This window comes from Octopus sinensis, linkage group LG25, assembly GCF_006345805.1.
Source record: "Octopus sinensis linkage group LG25, ASM634580v1, whole genome shotgun sequence".
In the NCBI taxonomy this organism is placed as follows: domain Eukaryota; kingdom Metazoa; phylum Mollusca; class Cephalopoda; order Octopoda; family Octopodidae; genus Octopus; species Octopus sinensis.
Genome location: NC_043021.1, coordinates 19677057 through 19694026, shown reverse-complemented (window position 1 = coordinate 19694026; position 16970 = coordinate 19677057). Strand labels below are relative to the sequence as shown.

General features: G+C 38.5%; 1 protein-coding gene across 2 annotated transcripts in view; it reads left to right on the top strand.

The window, feature by feature from the left end:
• LOC115224223 (bromodomain adjacent to zinc finger domain protein 1A) overlaps nucleotides 1–16970 on the top strand; it is a 98190-nt gene that overhangs the window by 45340 nt on the left and 35880 nt on the right. For both annotated transcript variants that reach the window (XM_029795004.2, XM_036513450.1), the window contains exons 3-8: nucleotides 3242–3343; nucleotides 4303–4407; nucleotides 7412–7499; nucleotides 10082–10307; nucleotides 13723–13898; nucleotides 16039–16134. In XM_029795004.2, the coding sequence (XP_029650864.1) occupies nucleotides 3242–3343; nucleotides 4303–4407; nucleotides 7412–7499; nucleotides 10082–10307; nucleotides 13723–13898; nucleotides 16039–16134 (793 nt within the window). The remainder of the gene's footprint in view (nucleotides 1–3241; nucleotides 3344–4302; nucleotides 4408–7411; nucleotides 7500–10081; nucleotides 10308–13722; nucleotides 13899–16038; nucleotides 16135–16970) is intronic.

The following is a 16970-nucleotide window of genomic DNA, read 5'->3' as shown; positions in this document are numbered from 1 at the left end:
TAGCCTAAAAGGTTAAATTTTCGTAGTGAAGAGATGGGTAAGACGAATCAAGTTATCAATGTATGAATAAACGTAGTAACAACGATAAAAATAGTAAGATAAATTTTTAAAAAAGATATTATGATAATATATATATATATGTATAATATATATATATATATATTATTATATATTATATGTATATAATATTATATATATATATATATATATATTATATATATATAAAAGATATGTGTATATATATATATATATATATATATATATCATCATCATCATCATCATCATCGTTTAACGTCCGTTTTCCGCGCTAGCACGGGTGGACGGTTTCGACCGGGGTCTGGGGAGCTCGGGACTGCCCAGGCTCCAGTCTAGTCTGGCAGTGTTTCTACAGCTGATGCCCTTCCTAACGCCAACCACTCCGCGAGTGTAGTGGGTGTTTTTTACGTGCCACCTGCACAGGTGCCAGAGGGGTCTGGCATCGGCCATGTTCGGATGGTGCTTTTTATGGGGGGGGGGTGCAGAAATATAGGGGAGCACCAGTGGGAGGGGTGGTTCAGAGGACAGGTTCTAGGCAAGTAAACGTAGGAAATCGAGAGAGGGGTAATGCATGGGAAATAGCGTATTGAAGAGGGGGGTTCAAAGAGTAGACACCTATAATGGTGGTGGGGGGGGGGTGCAGAAATATAGCGGAGCACCAGTGGGAGGGGTGGTTCTGAGGACAGGTTCTAGGCAAGTAGACGTAGGATATCGAGAGAGGGGTAATGCATGGTGAAATAGCGTATTGAAGAGGGGGGTTCAAAGAGTAGACACCTATAATGGTGGTGGGGGGGTGCAGAAATATAGGGGAGCACCAGTGGAGGGTGGTTCAGAGGACAGGTTCTAGGCAAGTAGAACGTAGATATCGAAAGAGGGGTAATGCATGGTGAAATAGCGTATTGAAGAGGGGGGTTCAAAGAGTAGACACCTATAATGGTGGTGGAGAAACGACATCCGGTATAGTTGGAGCAAAATAGAGATATCCGGTATTGGTGGTGTGTGGTGGTGGTGGTGGTGGGGTGGTGGTGGTGGAGGGGGTGGGTAGGGCGGGCGCGCCGCGAAGAATCGGCGGCCAATTCGATCAGCCCTGTAAGGGAGATAGATCTTAAATATCTATAACGATAACTAATGAATTATACAGAATATGCAAAAAGAAGGCGAGGCTGAAATAGTAAACAGAGTGGCGACTAGGGGGCTCAGAATAATGATACATAATAAATAATAATAAATAGAGATACGGGGTGAATTAAAGTTCAAAGATTTCTTATCTTGGGATCACTTCGTTTACGGACAGACTTGGCAAAAGGAATTCGGAATCAAGAATGAGGCAGGTTACTAGCTTAAGTATGCATAGCCATGGAGAGAAGTAGGAAGAGAGGAGTCCAGACAGACAATGTAAAAAGAGGGGGAGAGAAGGGGAAGAGAACCCCGCGAAGAAATCGGCGGCCAATTCGATCAGCCCTGTAAGGGAGATAGATCTTAAATATCTATAACGATAACTAATGAATTATACAGAATATGCAAAAACGAGGCGAGGCTGAAATAGTAAACAGAGTGGCGACTAGGGGGCTCAGAATAATGATACATAATAAATAATAATAAATAGAGATACGGGGTGAATTAAAGTTCAAAGATTTCTTATCTTGGGATCACTTCGTTTACGGACAGACTTGGCAAAAGGAATTCGGAATCAAGAATGAGGCAGGTTACTAGCTTAAGTATGCATAGCCATGGAGAGAAGTAGGAAGAGAGGAGTCCAGACAGACAATGTAAAAAGAGGGGGAGAGAAGGGGAAGAGACCCCGCGAAGAAATCGGCGGCCAATTCGATCAGCCCTGTAAGGGAGATAGATCTTAAATATCTATAACGATAACTAATGAATTATACAGAATATGCAAAAACGAGGCGAGGCTGAAATAGTAAACAGAGTATATATATATATATATATATAAAAGATATGTGTGTATATATATATATATATATATATAAAAGATATGTGTATATATATATATAAAAGATATGTGTATATATATATATATATAAAAGATATGTGTATATATATATATATATATATAATATATATAAAAGATTATATGTATATATATATATTAACTCTCACGCGACTCTGCATCTTTCTTTCTTTCTCTCTCATTCCCTTTTCGTCTTTTTTTTCCCTCACTTAACTTGTCTCTTCCTCTCTCTCTCATTCTTCATTCTCTCTCTCCCTTTCACCATTCTTCATGGTCTCCTCGCACCATTCCCCTTCTTCTCTCTCTTCCTCTTGCTCCTCCTCCCCCATTCCGTCATCCATCTGCGACGATACTTCTGTCGTACTGCTATCCTGTCCTTTCTCGCCCGCCTTGCAAGGCTTCTGGTTACAAAAATTTTCCCTCTCTGTCTTCCACGATACCAGCGTTTACAATACTTTTTCGTCTGGCGTTAACAGCCCTTCTTATCTTGTTCTCCTTGTCTTGTCTCTCACTGTTATATATTTATTTTTCCACTGTTTATATATATATTTTTTACTGTTTATATGTTTGTACTGTCGTTACCGTCTGCTTTTTTTTTACCCCTCTGCGAAAAGATCTCAGAATTTTAATTGATTTGCTTTTCGCGGGAAGGAATTTTTCTTCGAAGTATACGTCTCGCTTTTATCCTTCGAAACGTTTAGTAGATGAAATCTTAGCGACTGAAGAAGGGGATTTTTCGTTGTGCTTATTGTCCTGTATCTCTCCCTTTTTTTGCTTGTCTTGTTCCTTGGTTTGTGTCTATGTGTTTCGTCTCTCTATGTGTTCGACGTCTTTTGGTGTCCTGTACACATATGCGTGTATATGTACATGAGAGGTAGGTACGTACATATATGTTTATATATATATGCATATATTCTATTTTATTAACATATATATATATATATATATATACACACATATATACAAGGCGGCGAGCTGGCAGAACCGTTAGCACGCCGGGCGAAATGCGAAGCCGTATTTCGTCTGCCGCTACGTTCTGAGTTCAAATTCCGCCGAGGTCGACTTTGCCTTTCATCCTTTCGGGTCGATTAAATAAGTACCATTCACGCACTGGGGTCGATATAATCGACTTAATCCGTTTCTTTGTCCTCTCTGTGTTTAGCCCCTTGTGGGTAGTAAAGAAATAGATATATATGTATATATATATATATTATGTATTTTTAATTTCTCTTTCAGCAAACCATACAAAATAGTGTGTATCATACCACCAACAGAAGAACAAATCCAGAAACATGCCATTAATGGCGATGTAGAAGATGGAACAGAAGATGGGATAGGGTTTGTGTTCATCTCTTATACCTTTAAATGTTTGTGTGTGTGTGTGTGTGTGTGTGTTAATACACACTTAGGGGTGGATCCTGGTACTAAAACCAGAGGATGCAATTTTATAAGTCAAAGCTGTATAATGGACGTAGGGTACATATTTTGTGTATTATGTACCCTCTTTCTAGTTGTCTTTCCAAAACGAGAAATTTGTGTGAAAATATAATTTGGTATTTGGATTTTTGGAGTGTGATGTGTGGTGAGCAGTTTACGTCTCTGCGTGATGGTTCCTGGTTCAGTCCCACTGTATGGCAATTTGAGCAAGTGTCTTCTGCTCTAACCTCGGGTCGACCTAAGCCTTTTGAGTTGGGTTTGGTAGATGGAAATTGAAAAAAAAGCCCATCATACTAAATGTGTGCGGGTGCATTTTTACCGTCTTGTCTTGACATTGCGTGATAGTTGTAAATGAGTGTCACTGTTATACAAGCAGTGTCATTCATTTCCAATATTCTGAGAACATTTCTGGCCATGGGGAAATATTACCTAGGTTGGAAACAGGCGAAGGTTGGCGACAGGAATGGTATACAGTCATAGAAAATCTGCCTCTAATAAACTGTCTGACCCATTCAAGTATGGAAAAGTGAAAGTTAAATGATGATGATTGTGTATCTATTTCTAGCATGTTAAGTCACTGTATTGAGGCTTGGTCTCTTGTTCGATTTTTCTTCTTTTTTAAGACAGAATGCTTTGATTTGAAAGAGGTTTGGGTGTTATTTCTAGCTTATCAAGTATCCATATAGAGGAACCCTTGTGAGCATGTGTCCTTCCTTTTCTCTTTTTAAGATTGGTATGGTGTGATATGAGTTTGATTTGGCTGCTCTTTCTAAATGGCACACGTAGTGGCTGCATTGTTAATTAGTTTTCATGCATGTCGTTATTGATGTACTTAGACTAATGCTGATCTTCGTTAACAGGAACGAAAAGAGTCAGAACCAGGGACTTGATCCGACCTTATACACATATGTTGTCAAAGACACAATGTCAGACGAAACACTCACTGTGAAAACTGTACAGATCAGGTAAGTTATTGATCTTTCTGTTTTGAGCATCTGGTTTGATAGGTCTGCAAAGTGTGTGAATTGTTGAGAAAGAGAGAGGCGTGTGGGTGTGATCCTGCCAAACACTCATTTCTGTTAAGTGAGCCTTAATCCTTTAGGATTTAAGCTGGCCATATCCAACCCAAATATTCTACTCTTTACTCTCTCTCTCTTTTACTTGTTTCAGTCATTTGACTGCGGCCATGCTGGAGCACCGCCTTTAATCGAGCAACTCGACCCCGGGACTTATTCTTTGTAAGCCCAGTACTTATTCTATCGGTCTCTTTTGCCGAACCGCTAAGTGACGGAGACTTGTGCTCAAACCAGCCAGATCTGGCCTCTTACACCTACCCTACAGTGTCATTCTAAAAATATATAACCACATCATAAAAATTTCAATGGTATGAGATACTGTATGGTTAATTTCTTGAACGTGATCGTTACCAGCATCGCCTTACTGGCACTTGTGCCTGTGCTAGTAGGGTGCCAAGAGCACCATCCAAGCGTGATCGTTGCCAGAGCAGCCAACTGGCTTCTGTGCCAGTGGCACGTAAAAGGGCACCATTCGAGCGTGATCGTTACCAACATTGCCTTACTGGCACTTGTGCTGGTGGTATGTGTAGAATGATTCGTGCGAGGTCGTTGCCAGTACTGCCTGACTGGCCCCTGTGCTGGTGGCACATAGAAAGCACTCACTACACTCTCGGAAATGGTTGGCGTTAAGAAGGGCATCCAGCTGTAGAAACTCTGCCAGATCAGATTGGAGCCTGGTGCAGCCATCTGGTTCACGAGCCCTCAGTCAAAATCCTCCAACCCATGCTAGCATGGAAAGCGGGCGTTTAACGAGGATGATGATGAATATTAATAAATATTACATTAAACAGAGTAATCTGAATGCTAAAGGGTTAAAAAGCTAATCAGAAATAATTAGGTGGTGAAGAAAAGACCGTTAATGTCTGATATTAATTAATAGTAGTCTATAGATACCTTTCAGATGGTATAGATTTCAATTATATTGGAATTTGCTGCAAAAAATTCTTGATGGGTGGGAGAGGAGTTTGGGATATTTCATTTGCGTGAGTTGACTTTGTTTCCTCATAACTTGCAGAGAATAGGTATTTTTTAATGAAATTTTGTGCAAATACTTTTTAGATGTTGTAGATGGCCTGCACACATCATATATATATATTTATATATATTTGCAAAATGAAACTTGGAATTTTGAAAGAAATGCGTTCCAGTCTGTGGACACCCATCAATTTTGAAAGTCTTTTTTTTTTTTTTACATTAAGCTCTGTTGTAATCGTAATCTAAACTGTCTGAAAAGTTTTTGTAAAAAATTTCCTTGAGAAATACTCATGTTCCTGAAAGTTATGAAGAAATAAAATCAGGTGTGGTATACCTGTGTAGGTGTGCAAAAAAAAAAAAAAAGCACTAATTCAAGTGAGACTACATTTCCTGCTAGTTTTTGTTCTAAACACTAATACAGAAACATTTTTGTTGGTCAGCAGACTGTTTCACCTGTGGGTCTTTTGAGCTACAACCAAGTTGCAGAAGTTATTTGCAATTTCCAAGATAACTTCCAGCTAAATGTGTCCTGTGGTTTTTTTTAGCATTTATAGAATAGCTTTCCTCTAAAACTCAGTCTAGTATTCCAAAGGTTGGTTCTGTCTGTCTTATATATGTGTGTGTGAATGTGTATGTATGTATCTGTGTGTGTGTGTGTATATATATATATATATATATATATATATATATATATATATATATATATATATATATATTCAAACATATAAAGGGTGGCCATAATAGGACATCCGACTCACTAGAAAGAGCAGTTAAACTCCAAACCACTAATATAGTGGTTTGGAGTTTAACTGCTCTTTCTAGTGAGTCAGATGTCCTATTATAGACATCCCTTATATGTTTGAATGTATATTACATAGTCTATTGACTATCTTTTCTTACTCACTTGACCGCTGGTAGCAGAGAATTTTTCTAGAATTTTTTGCTGCCCTAAAATTTATTAATATATATATATACACACACACACACATGAGTGTGTATGTATGTATATATATATATACACACACACATATGAGTGTGTATGCATGTACGTGCATATGTGCATAAATATGTATTAGTGCACATCTAAATATGTACATATGCTTGAGTGTGTGTGTATCAATCTCTCTCTATATAAAATTTTGTCTGTCTGCCTATTCCCTATGCATTCTCAAACAGCCCCATCAAATCAAATTTTACAAGGTAATAGTATTAGATCCTGCCAGTGTCAACATGTAATTTTTATCTTAGGAAGGGCATCCAGCCGTAGAAACACTGCCAGATCAGACTGGGCCTGATGCAGCCTTCTGGCTTCACAGACCCCAGTTGAACCGTCCAACCCATGCTAGCATGGAAAGCGGACGCTAAATGATGATGATGATGATTTGGATAGAAACAATATAACATTTTCTCAAATAATCTTTCTAATAGTCAGCTATATAGTAAAGGACATTTTATATGACGGTGATGGCGTCACCTTTTGTATATGAGTGTGTATGTGTCTGTGAGTGTGTGCGTGTTTGTGCATTTGCTATGTACAAGAAAGTAAAGGACATTTTGTACCATAATGGCAACAGGTCCTTTATGAAATATTTACCCCTGGGTGAAACCAGGTCCTTCTGCTTGTCTAAAATAAAAGTTTGATTTCATATTATTTTCACGATGAAATTTTCTTTCAGAAATCTAACTTTTCTCCTATAATCCCCCCTTCTCGTAACCCTTTCTTCCATGATGCCCTCCCTCTCATAAACTCCCTCCCCAGATGAAATTTTCTTTCAGAAATCTTTACTCCCATAACCCCCCCCTCTCTTGTAACCCTTTCTCCCATGATGCCCTCCCTCTCATAAACTCCCATCTCTTCATCTTTAACCCCCTGTGTGCTGTTCACTTTCGTTGACAGTTATTTTGTCTTTACTTGCAGTCGTAAAAAGGGACTCTATACCAGGGACAAAAGTAAATTATTCTTAAAACAGAATTGTTACGTCGTTGACGGCGTATGGACAGTAAAGGTAAGAAATTGATTTGGTTTTTATCGCTTGACTGATTGGTTAAGGGTCTTCCTTATTCGACTTCCCTACCAGGCCAGTAGGGTGTGATTTAACCATTTAGCATTTAAACCGGCCATATCCAGCCTAAGTATTCTACTTGTTTTATGTTCAAACTGGCCAGATCAGGTCTCTCAGACATACCCTACAATGTCATTCCAGAAATGAACATCCACATTATCAAAATCTCGGAAGATATGAGATAATGCATGATTAATTCAAAACAATGTGATTAAATGATCAATACATTTGACTGAGCAATCTGAATGCTAAACAGTTAAAGGTTTTTGTTGCTATTTCTAGCAAAGCAAGTAACTGTTGTGTGTATAGTTATTCCCTGGTACTTACTCCATCATACACACACACAGTCTCTGTAATATAAACACATACACACACTCCAGGTTTGTTTTCATTATTACACAAATATTACATCAAAATTAGAAATATTAAATTTCTAAATATCTCATAGAGATATGTACGGTGGTGGGGCAATAGAATGGTTGTGTACTGTCAACTTAACATGACAGTCCTGTAAGGGAATTACACCACCCCTGTTTAGCCCTAGGAAGCATCGACGCTTCCTGTCAGCTTCGACACATTTCCTGTGTTCTTATATATTTACGAAGGGGAGACAAACACCCCCAGCAGCCAGGCCTGCATCTAGAGACACGCATGTTTCAGGGTCTTTGCCCGTCATCGGTCTAGAGTAGCAGAGGCCTGCTAGCTGAAGATATCTGTCTAGACTTCGTAAATATATATATATCTAATTTTCAGTGAAGTTTATTCACTGATCACCAAAATCAGAAATATTAAATTTCTAAATATCTCCTAGAGATATGTACAGTGGTGGGGCGATAGAGTTGTTGTATACTGTCAACTTAACTTACGTTATAATTTTGCAATTTAACATGGGGTGTCCAAAAAAATATGGGCATTCTTTTTCTTGAACCTGCACTCTTTGTTAATTTCCTTAAAATTATTTTATTTATTTACTTTTTGTGCACCATGTTCAGCTCTATGTATTTGTAGTCAGTCTGTCATGCGTGTTTTTGTATGTATGCTTGTATACATTTATGTACGTGTTTTTGTGTGTGTGTGTGTGAGAGAGTGAAGAGATGTTTTGTCATGTATGTGTACATACATAAATACATATGCACACATCTTTTTGGTGTGTGTGTGTGGGAAAGAGGAAGAGATGTCTAAGTGGCATCTCTATTTCATGTCCATTTTACATACACGCACATACATCTTTCACTTTAAAACAAAGTAAATAGATAAGAGGTTTTTACAGAAATTAATGAACAAAAACCAGCTGTCCATTTTGGCATTTCTGCAGGTTCAACCAAAAGAATGCCAAACTATGCGACTGAAAAAGAACATTTAGCAGCAAAGACATAACAGTAGACAATATAAAAAATTATTAGAATTAGGAATCAAATGTGAAAAGATTATCAAGTGGCTAGCAGAAAACTGCTAGCTGCTTGTGTGTGTGTATGTATGTATGTATGTGTGTGTGTGGAGGCACAATGGCCCAGTGGTTAGGGCAGCGGACTCGTGGTCGTAAGATCGCGGTTTTGATTCCCAGACCGGGCGTTGTGAGTGTTTCTTGAGCGAAAACACCTAAAGGTCCACGAGGCTCCGGCAGGGTGGTGGTGGCGATCCCTGCTGTACTCTTTCGCCACAACTTTCTCTCACTCTTTCTTCTGTTGGCCTGCTCGCTTAGCCAGTGGGGTGGCATCATTTGAAGGCTAAAACAATGCAAAGCGCATTGTGACCAGCGATGTGTAGCAACATCTGATAGCCTGGACGGTCACGATGATCACGGTGAGATATATATATATATATATATATATATAAAGCTGATGTTGTGTATGTGTGTGTGTGGCAGGTTGACTAAAATTGAGAATATGATAGAAGGCTTGCTCTTCATTCCGTAGAAGAAAAAATTCAAATTGGACCATGTTAAGACCAAAAATTATTTACATCAAAAAGATGCTTTTTTTTTTCTATGAAAATCCCTATTTATGATTTTTTTTACTGCTGTGTCGCCATTTTTCAGTGTATTTCAACCAGAAAAATGTTCACTACATAATGCAAAATTTTTACTTTTCAAAAATTCCAATTCTAAAGGGTCAAAAAGAAATTTTTTGTGATGTCATTGGTTTTGAGCGAACAAAACTTTGTTAGCGCGACATCAAAGTCTGCCGTTTTAAGCGCAACTAAAAAAACAAACCTGAGCAACGCTGGGCTATACTGCTAGTATATATATATAAAATTTAAAGGATTTTTTACATATTTTGTATGTAAAAATATTTTAATCTTTGGATTTCTTTAATATGCTAGGCCACTGGTTTTAATTAATTAATATCAATTTCTACCCTTATTCAATTTTATATATATATATATATATATATATATATACACACACATACACATACACTCTTTGATCTTTTACTTGTTTCAGTCTTGACCAAGGTCATGCTGGGGCATCCCCTTGCAAAAATATATATTAATGTTTCTCCTTGCTTTTCACTTTTATATTTCAGGATAGCATAATAAAATCATTAAAGTTGATGGAGTTACGTTTTGAGAGCTTTTTTGCTGGCCCGAAACCTTTGTTTGCTGTGTCACAAGCCAAGAGGAAGAAGAACTCCTATTTGAATCCAAATCTCAATATCATGTCCCAGAGTCCTTCCGACAACAGTATGAACGACTACACTATGCGAGGCAATGACGCAAAGAAGAACAATAACTTATCAGATAAAAACAAACGTAAGAATAGAATTTTTTTTTGCTTTTTTCTTTTGTTACTCTTAAATTTCAAATTAAGTCCTCATCTAGTTGAGTGACTAGCCTGGACCAGTGCAACTTTTCCACGCCAGAAGAGTCCTGATCAAGTGATGTGGTGTGGACGTCTGGCGTGGGTTTTAGTCACACCGGTTCTTCACTTGCTGAAATATCGCATCTGTTCATGCCATGACTAAAGATGATAGCAGTTACTTGCTAACTGGACTGGCAGGTCCAGGCTATTGACAGTTTGTGTACTGTTTAACCCTTTCGTTACTAACCCGGCCAAAACCGGCTCTGGCTCTGTAGTACAAATGTCTTGTTTTCATAAGTTTTGCATCAAAATATACCACCAAACCTTAGTCACAATTTATGTTCCTAACACTAGCTTAATGATAACTAAGTTATTTTACTAAATTCTTTGTTATATTTAAAATAATTGAAAGAAACACAGAGCATCTCAAAATAAATACAGTAATGAAAGGGTTAAGACATTGAGCTGGCAGAAATGTTAGCATGCTGGGCGAAATGCTTCGTGGTATTTCGCCTGTCTTTACGTTCTGAGTTCAAATTCTGCTGAGGTCAACTTATACTTTCGGGGTCGATAAATTAATATCACACCTTTATGATGTTCCTCTACCCTTATTTTAAGGGGGTAGCATGTTTTGCCTTTGTATAACATACCACAACTGTATGGGATGGAGTACACACAGTTTTTCGTTATATTCTTTTCTATGGGTGGTTTTTACTTGGAGAAGATATTTTCAAAGTGTTCTATTACTTCTGAATATTGTCCTGATGTCATATGGACCGCATATCTTTTGTATCTTTTCCAAGAGGCTTTTGACCCTGGGTAGACAGACTGTGGTCAGTTTATGGGTGTCATCCTCTCCCTTCTTCCTAATTGGAGTGGTAGTTGTTCGTTAGGAGGTTGTTTCTTTGTGGTATCAGGATCGTTCTTATAGTCTTTGCTCGATGTTTGGGGCACTTAGCAGTCCCTCTCTTTATACTGTATGGATGGTGGGAATTGAAGTTATGGTATTGTCCTTGAAGGTTGGCTGGGTGTACTCCACCCCATGCAGTTGCAGTAGGTTATATACAAAGGCGAAACATGCCACTCCCTTAAAATAAGGGTAGAGGAACATCGTAAAGCTGATATGAGGGGATACTGAAAAATCGGGTATAGCCTATACATGTATGGAAAATACGAAAATTAAGAGGCTGCACATATGCTAGGACACAATCACCTCCTAAGCAGACTTGGTGCAGATAGGAATGTAATTATCGGAACCAGTATTAAGAAAAGGTAAAATATTAGGTTTATAAGCCCCCAAATTCACTCGATAATTACCTATGGGCATATCGCATAGTGGATATGAGTGCAGGCTACTGACCCTCAGATGCTGAGTTCAGTCCCAGGCAGTATTAAGGCGACGAGCTGGCAGAATCGTTTCACGCCGGGCGAAATGCTTAGCGGTATTTCGTCTGCGTTACGTTGTGAGTTCAAATTCCGCCGAGGTCGACTTTGCCTTTCATCCTTTCGGGGTCGATAATTAAGTACCAGTTACGCACTGGGGTCGATGTAATCGACTTAATTTCCTATGTCTGTCCTTGTTTGTCCCCTCTGTGTTTAGCCCCTTGTGGGTACTAAAGAAATAAGTATTAAGAAAAGAGAAAATATTAGGTTTATAAGCCCCAAAATTCACTCGATAATTACCTATGGGCATATCGCATAGCGGATATGAGTGCAGGCTACTAACCCTCTGATGCTGAGTTCAATCCTAGGCAGGGTCTTGGGAAATAATATCAACAAAGAATACTTTAGGAGTGAGAATAGAGTACATCGGCTGAAACATGGTAACACCAAACAAGGTGAGGACAGCTCTCTGTCCATTGTAAATGATGTTCTTGATCATCTTGTTGTATATCATGGGTTATGTTGTCTATTGTATCCTTTGTATTTATTTTGGCTGTCATTTCTAACTGATCAACATTCCTTATCATATACTAAAAAATTCAGCTTGCCGTCACAGGATCCTGGGGTCAATCCCCCTGTGTAGCATCTCTGTTAATCCTTCTGTCTTGTACTGTAACCCCAGGCCGACCGTAACCTCACCTTAACCGAAACCTCGTCTGTGAACTGGGAACCATGGAGCTTTGAAGGAAACTTCTTGCCACACGGCCACAGTACAAGACAAAAGTTGAAACCCCTTGGAGGATTTGCCTCCTGTATTCTTTTATCTGTTTGTCATTTAACTGTAGCCATGCTGGAGCACCTCCTTTAGTCAAACAAATCGACCCCAGGACTTATTCTATCGGTCTGTTTTGCCGAATTGCTAAGTTACGGAGACGTAAACACACCAGCATTGGTTGTCAAGCAATGGTGGTGGGGACATACCCAGACACAAACCTACATATATATATATATATATATACATATATATATATATATATATATATATACACACACACACACCACACACACACACAATATATATACACACACACACACACATATATTATATATATACACACACACACACACATATATATATATACACACCACACACACACATATATATATATATTAACTGATAATTTCTTTTAAAGATTTTATCCTCAATTGTTAATTTATATTTTTCACCGGAATAGTTCAATACTGAATTTTTATTCCGACGAGACAATTTGTTACCGAAATGCATTGCGAATAAGCCCGCCATTTTCATAGATATGTAAAGATAAACATTCGGACATGCTACGACGAATTCTACGGTTGGCTATCGAGCTTGTAATGTTATGTTTTTCTCTTATATTTCTTGAGTTTGTTGCACTGATGAACATAAAAATGCATATTCTGCATTTAAATGCGAAATCACATGTGGTATGTAACTGAATTCTTTTTTAAAATGATGTGTTTTGAAGTTTTGCATTCGGTAAAATTTTGTTTATTTTTAGTAGTTTTGACCGCATTGGTCCCTCTTAGCGTGTTGGTATCTACGAATAGTAGTACCCTCAATATAATATAAATGAACATATATATATATATATATATATATATATATATATATATATATATGTATATATATATATATATATATATACACACACACACACACATATATATACATACATACACATATATATACATACACACACACAACACACACACACACAATGAGCTTCTTTCAGTTTCCATCTACCAAATCTACTCACAGGGTTTTGGTTGGCCTGAGGCTACAGTAGAAAACACTTGCCCAAGGTGCCACACAGTGGGACTGAACCCAGAACCATGTGGTTGGTAAGCAAGCTACTTACCACACAGCCACTCCTACGCCTACGGCCACTGTCCAATAGCTGAAAGCAGTGTATGAGGTAATGGTGTTTTTTTTACATTTTGCAGAATTGAAGGCGATTGAAGATGAAAAGATGGCATTCATGCGCATGAGTCCCGAGGAACGGGAAGCGTTTAAGGAGAGAGTGAAGCAGGAGAAGATTGCCGAACGTAACGCACGTAGAGAGGAGATAAAGAGGCGACTTGATGAGGAGAAAGAAAAGAGAAGATTAGAAAGAGAAAGGGTAAGCTCTTTGTGGTTTTGTGTTTTTTGCCCTCCCCCCATTCAGATGGACTGCTTTTGTTAGTGTTGTATTTGGTGTTTATATATGTGGTTGTATGTTATGTTTGGTGTGTATATATATACACACACACACTTATACGTGTAGTTCAGGAAATTTTGTGTGTGTAAATATACTCTTTTACTTGTTTCAGTCATTTGACTGCGGCCATGCTGGAGCACCGCCTTTAGTCGAGCAAATCGACCCCGGGACTTATTCTTTTGTAAGCCCAGTACTTATTCTATCGGTCTCTTTTGCCGAACCGCTAAGTAACGGGGATGTAAACACACCAGCATCGGTTGTCAAGCGATGTTTTTTTTTTGGTGGGGGGACAAACACAGACACACAAACGCACACACACACATATATATACACGACGGGCTTCTTTCAGTTTCCGTCTACCAAATCCAGTCACAAGGCTTTGGTCGTTCCGAGGCTGCAGTAGAAGACACTTGCCCAAGGTGCCATGCAGTGGGACTGAACCCGGAACCGTGTGGTTGGTAAGCAAGCTACTTACCACACAGCCACTCCTGTGCCTATATATATATGTTTGTTTATTTTAAATCAAGACAATGCAAGTTATAAGAAATAATGCAAGCCGATGGTTTGTATTTTTACCTTGTATTTCAACATTTATTTCTTAATTGTCCACAAGGGGCTAAACATAGAGGGGACAAACACGGGCAGACAAAGGGATTAAGTGGATTACATTGACCGCAGTGCGTAACTGGTACTTATTTAATCGACTCTGAAAGGATGAAAGGCAAAGTTGACCATGGCAGAATTTGAACACAGAACACAAAGACAGGGTCTTAAGGTGCCTTCTTCAGAACCGTTTTATTGAAGATTTCCTGAAGAAGGGGTACTAAACCCGAAACCCTGGAATACTGAAATACAAGATAAAAGTACAAACCAAATTTATTATTTCAGGGAGTCGTTAGCACACCGCACAAAATGCTTAGTGGCATTTTGTCTTTTGTTATGTTCTGAGTTCAAATCCCGCCGAGGTCGACTTTATCTTTTATCCTTTCAGGGTCAATAAAATAAGCCCTAGTTGTACACTTGGGTTGCTGTAAAAACATTCGAGCGAGGTCATTGCTGGTGCCACTGGACTGACTTCTGTGCAGGTGGCACATAAAGAGCACCATTTTTGCCGTTGCCAGTACTGCCTGGCTGGCCCTTGTGCTGGTGGCACGTAAAAGCACCCACTACACTCTCAGCGTGGTCTGCGTTAGGAAGGGCATCCAGCTGTAGAAACTCTGCCAGATCAGATTGGAGCCTGGCGCAGCCATCAGGTTTGCCAGACCTCAGTCAAAATCGTCCAACCCATGCCAGTATGGAAAGTGAACGTTAAAAGATGATGATGATAACGACAACTAACACCTCCCCCAAAGTTTCAAGCTTGGTGCCTTTAGTAGAAAGGGTTATTTATCATAACTTGCTTTGTTTTATTTTAAAAAATGAAAAATTTTTTTTCTATATCAGACAGTGCTTCCTGCAAACTATACTAATTCAATGTATGTATGTATTTGTATCTCCTTCGTTTGACATCTTGTGATAGTTGTAAATGAGTGTCACTGTTATGCAAACGGTATCCTTAGTTTCTGATCTTCTGTGAAAACATGACCAGGCATGTTTTCATGGAAGATTTGGCAACATGTGAGTGTTGGTGACAGCAAGGGCGTCCGGCTATAGAAAAATTCCTCCTCAATAAATTCTGTCTGACCCAGGCAAGCATGGAAGAGCGGATGTCAAAAAAAAAAAAAACGAAAGAACTAAGTTTATCATAAAGACTTCTGTTTGCTGTTTTGTAATTAAATTATATCTGTTTGATACTTTGTAATTAAATTATAAGTTTATAAAATTCTATATATACGAGCACTAACCAGCCTCATGACAACTGAAGAAGTGTAACGGTCATCATATTGTTGACACAGAAACTTAAAGTCTTGTATGTGAGTCTCTATAATCTGTATCATTCAATAAATATAGTCTACTTCATGTAACAACATCAAGTGTGTATTTGGTGTTGTGTTTGTAAGCATCTGCGTTTGAGATTCTGTGTTGGTCTTTGTTTTAACAAGCCCCTTTTCTCTTGCGGCAGGAAAGGGATAAGAAAAGAGAAGAGAAACGTATCCAGGCTGAATATTTAAAAGAATGGAGCCGACCTCGTGACGATTTGGAATGTGAAGATCTCAAGGTTTGTGTAGCTAAATTATTAGTATATTATTAGTAAATGTCAGTCCTATGTTAATTATGTTATTAGTAAATATGTTATTAGTAAATGTTATAGGGTGTATATAATTATATACACTCCTGTTAGAACTGGCACTTGGTTATGACAATGAGTGTTCTAGTTGATCCATTCAACAGCCTACATGTGAAATTAATGTGCAAGTGGCTGAGCACACCACAGACAAGTGTACCCTTAAGATAGTTTTCACTGGGATTCAGCGTGACACAGAATGTAACAACCTGGCCCTTTGAAATATGAGTACTACTCATTTTTGTCAGCTAAGTGGACTCCAGTTATTTCTGAATTATTAATGTGTGTCAGCTCTGTTTGATGTTTTGTAATTAAATTATAAGTTTATAAAATTCTATATATACGAGCACTAACCAGCCTCATGACAACTGAAGAAGTGTAATGATCATCATATTGTTGACACAGAAACTTAAAGTCTTGTATGTGAGTTTCTATAATCTGTATCATTCAATAAATATAGTCTTCTTCTTGACAATATTGATGTCTACCTCTTTTGATACCACATGTGATTCGTCAAGATAGATGTAGCGTCCATACCCACATATGGCTGTTGTGCTGCATTCAGTTGCATAATAATTATAAAGTATGTTCTTCTATAATGGTCTTTGAATATAAACTCAGCAACTTAAATCTGGTGTGCAGTGCAGAGACAAATTCTGTGATCTACTATTGAAACCCGCTAGCCTCCATTCTCGTGTTAAACAGCACCCCCCCTCCTCACTATTATATAATATATTCCGAACGTGGCCGTTGCCAGCGCTGCCTCGACT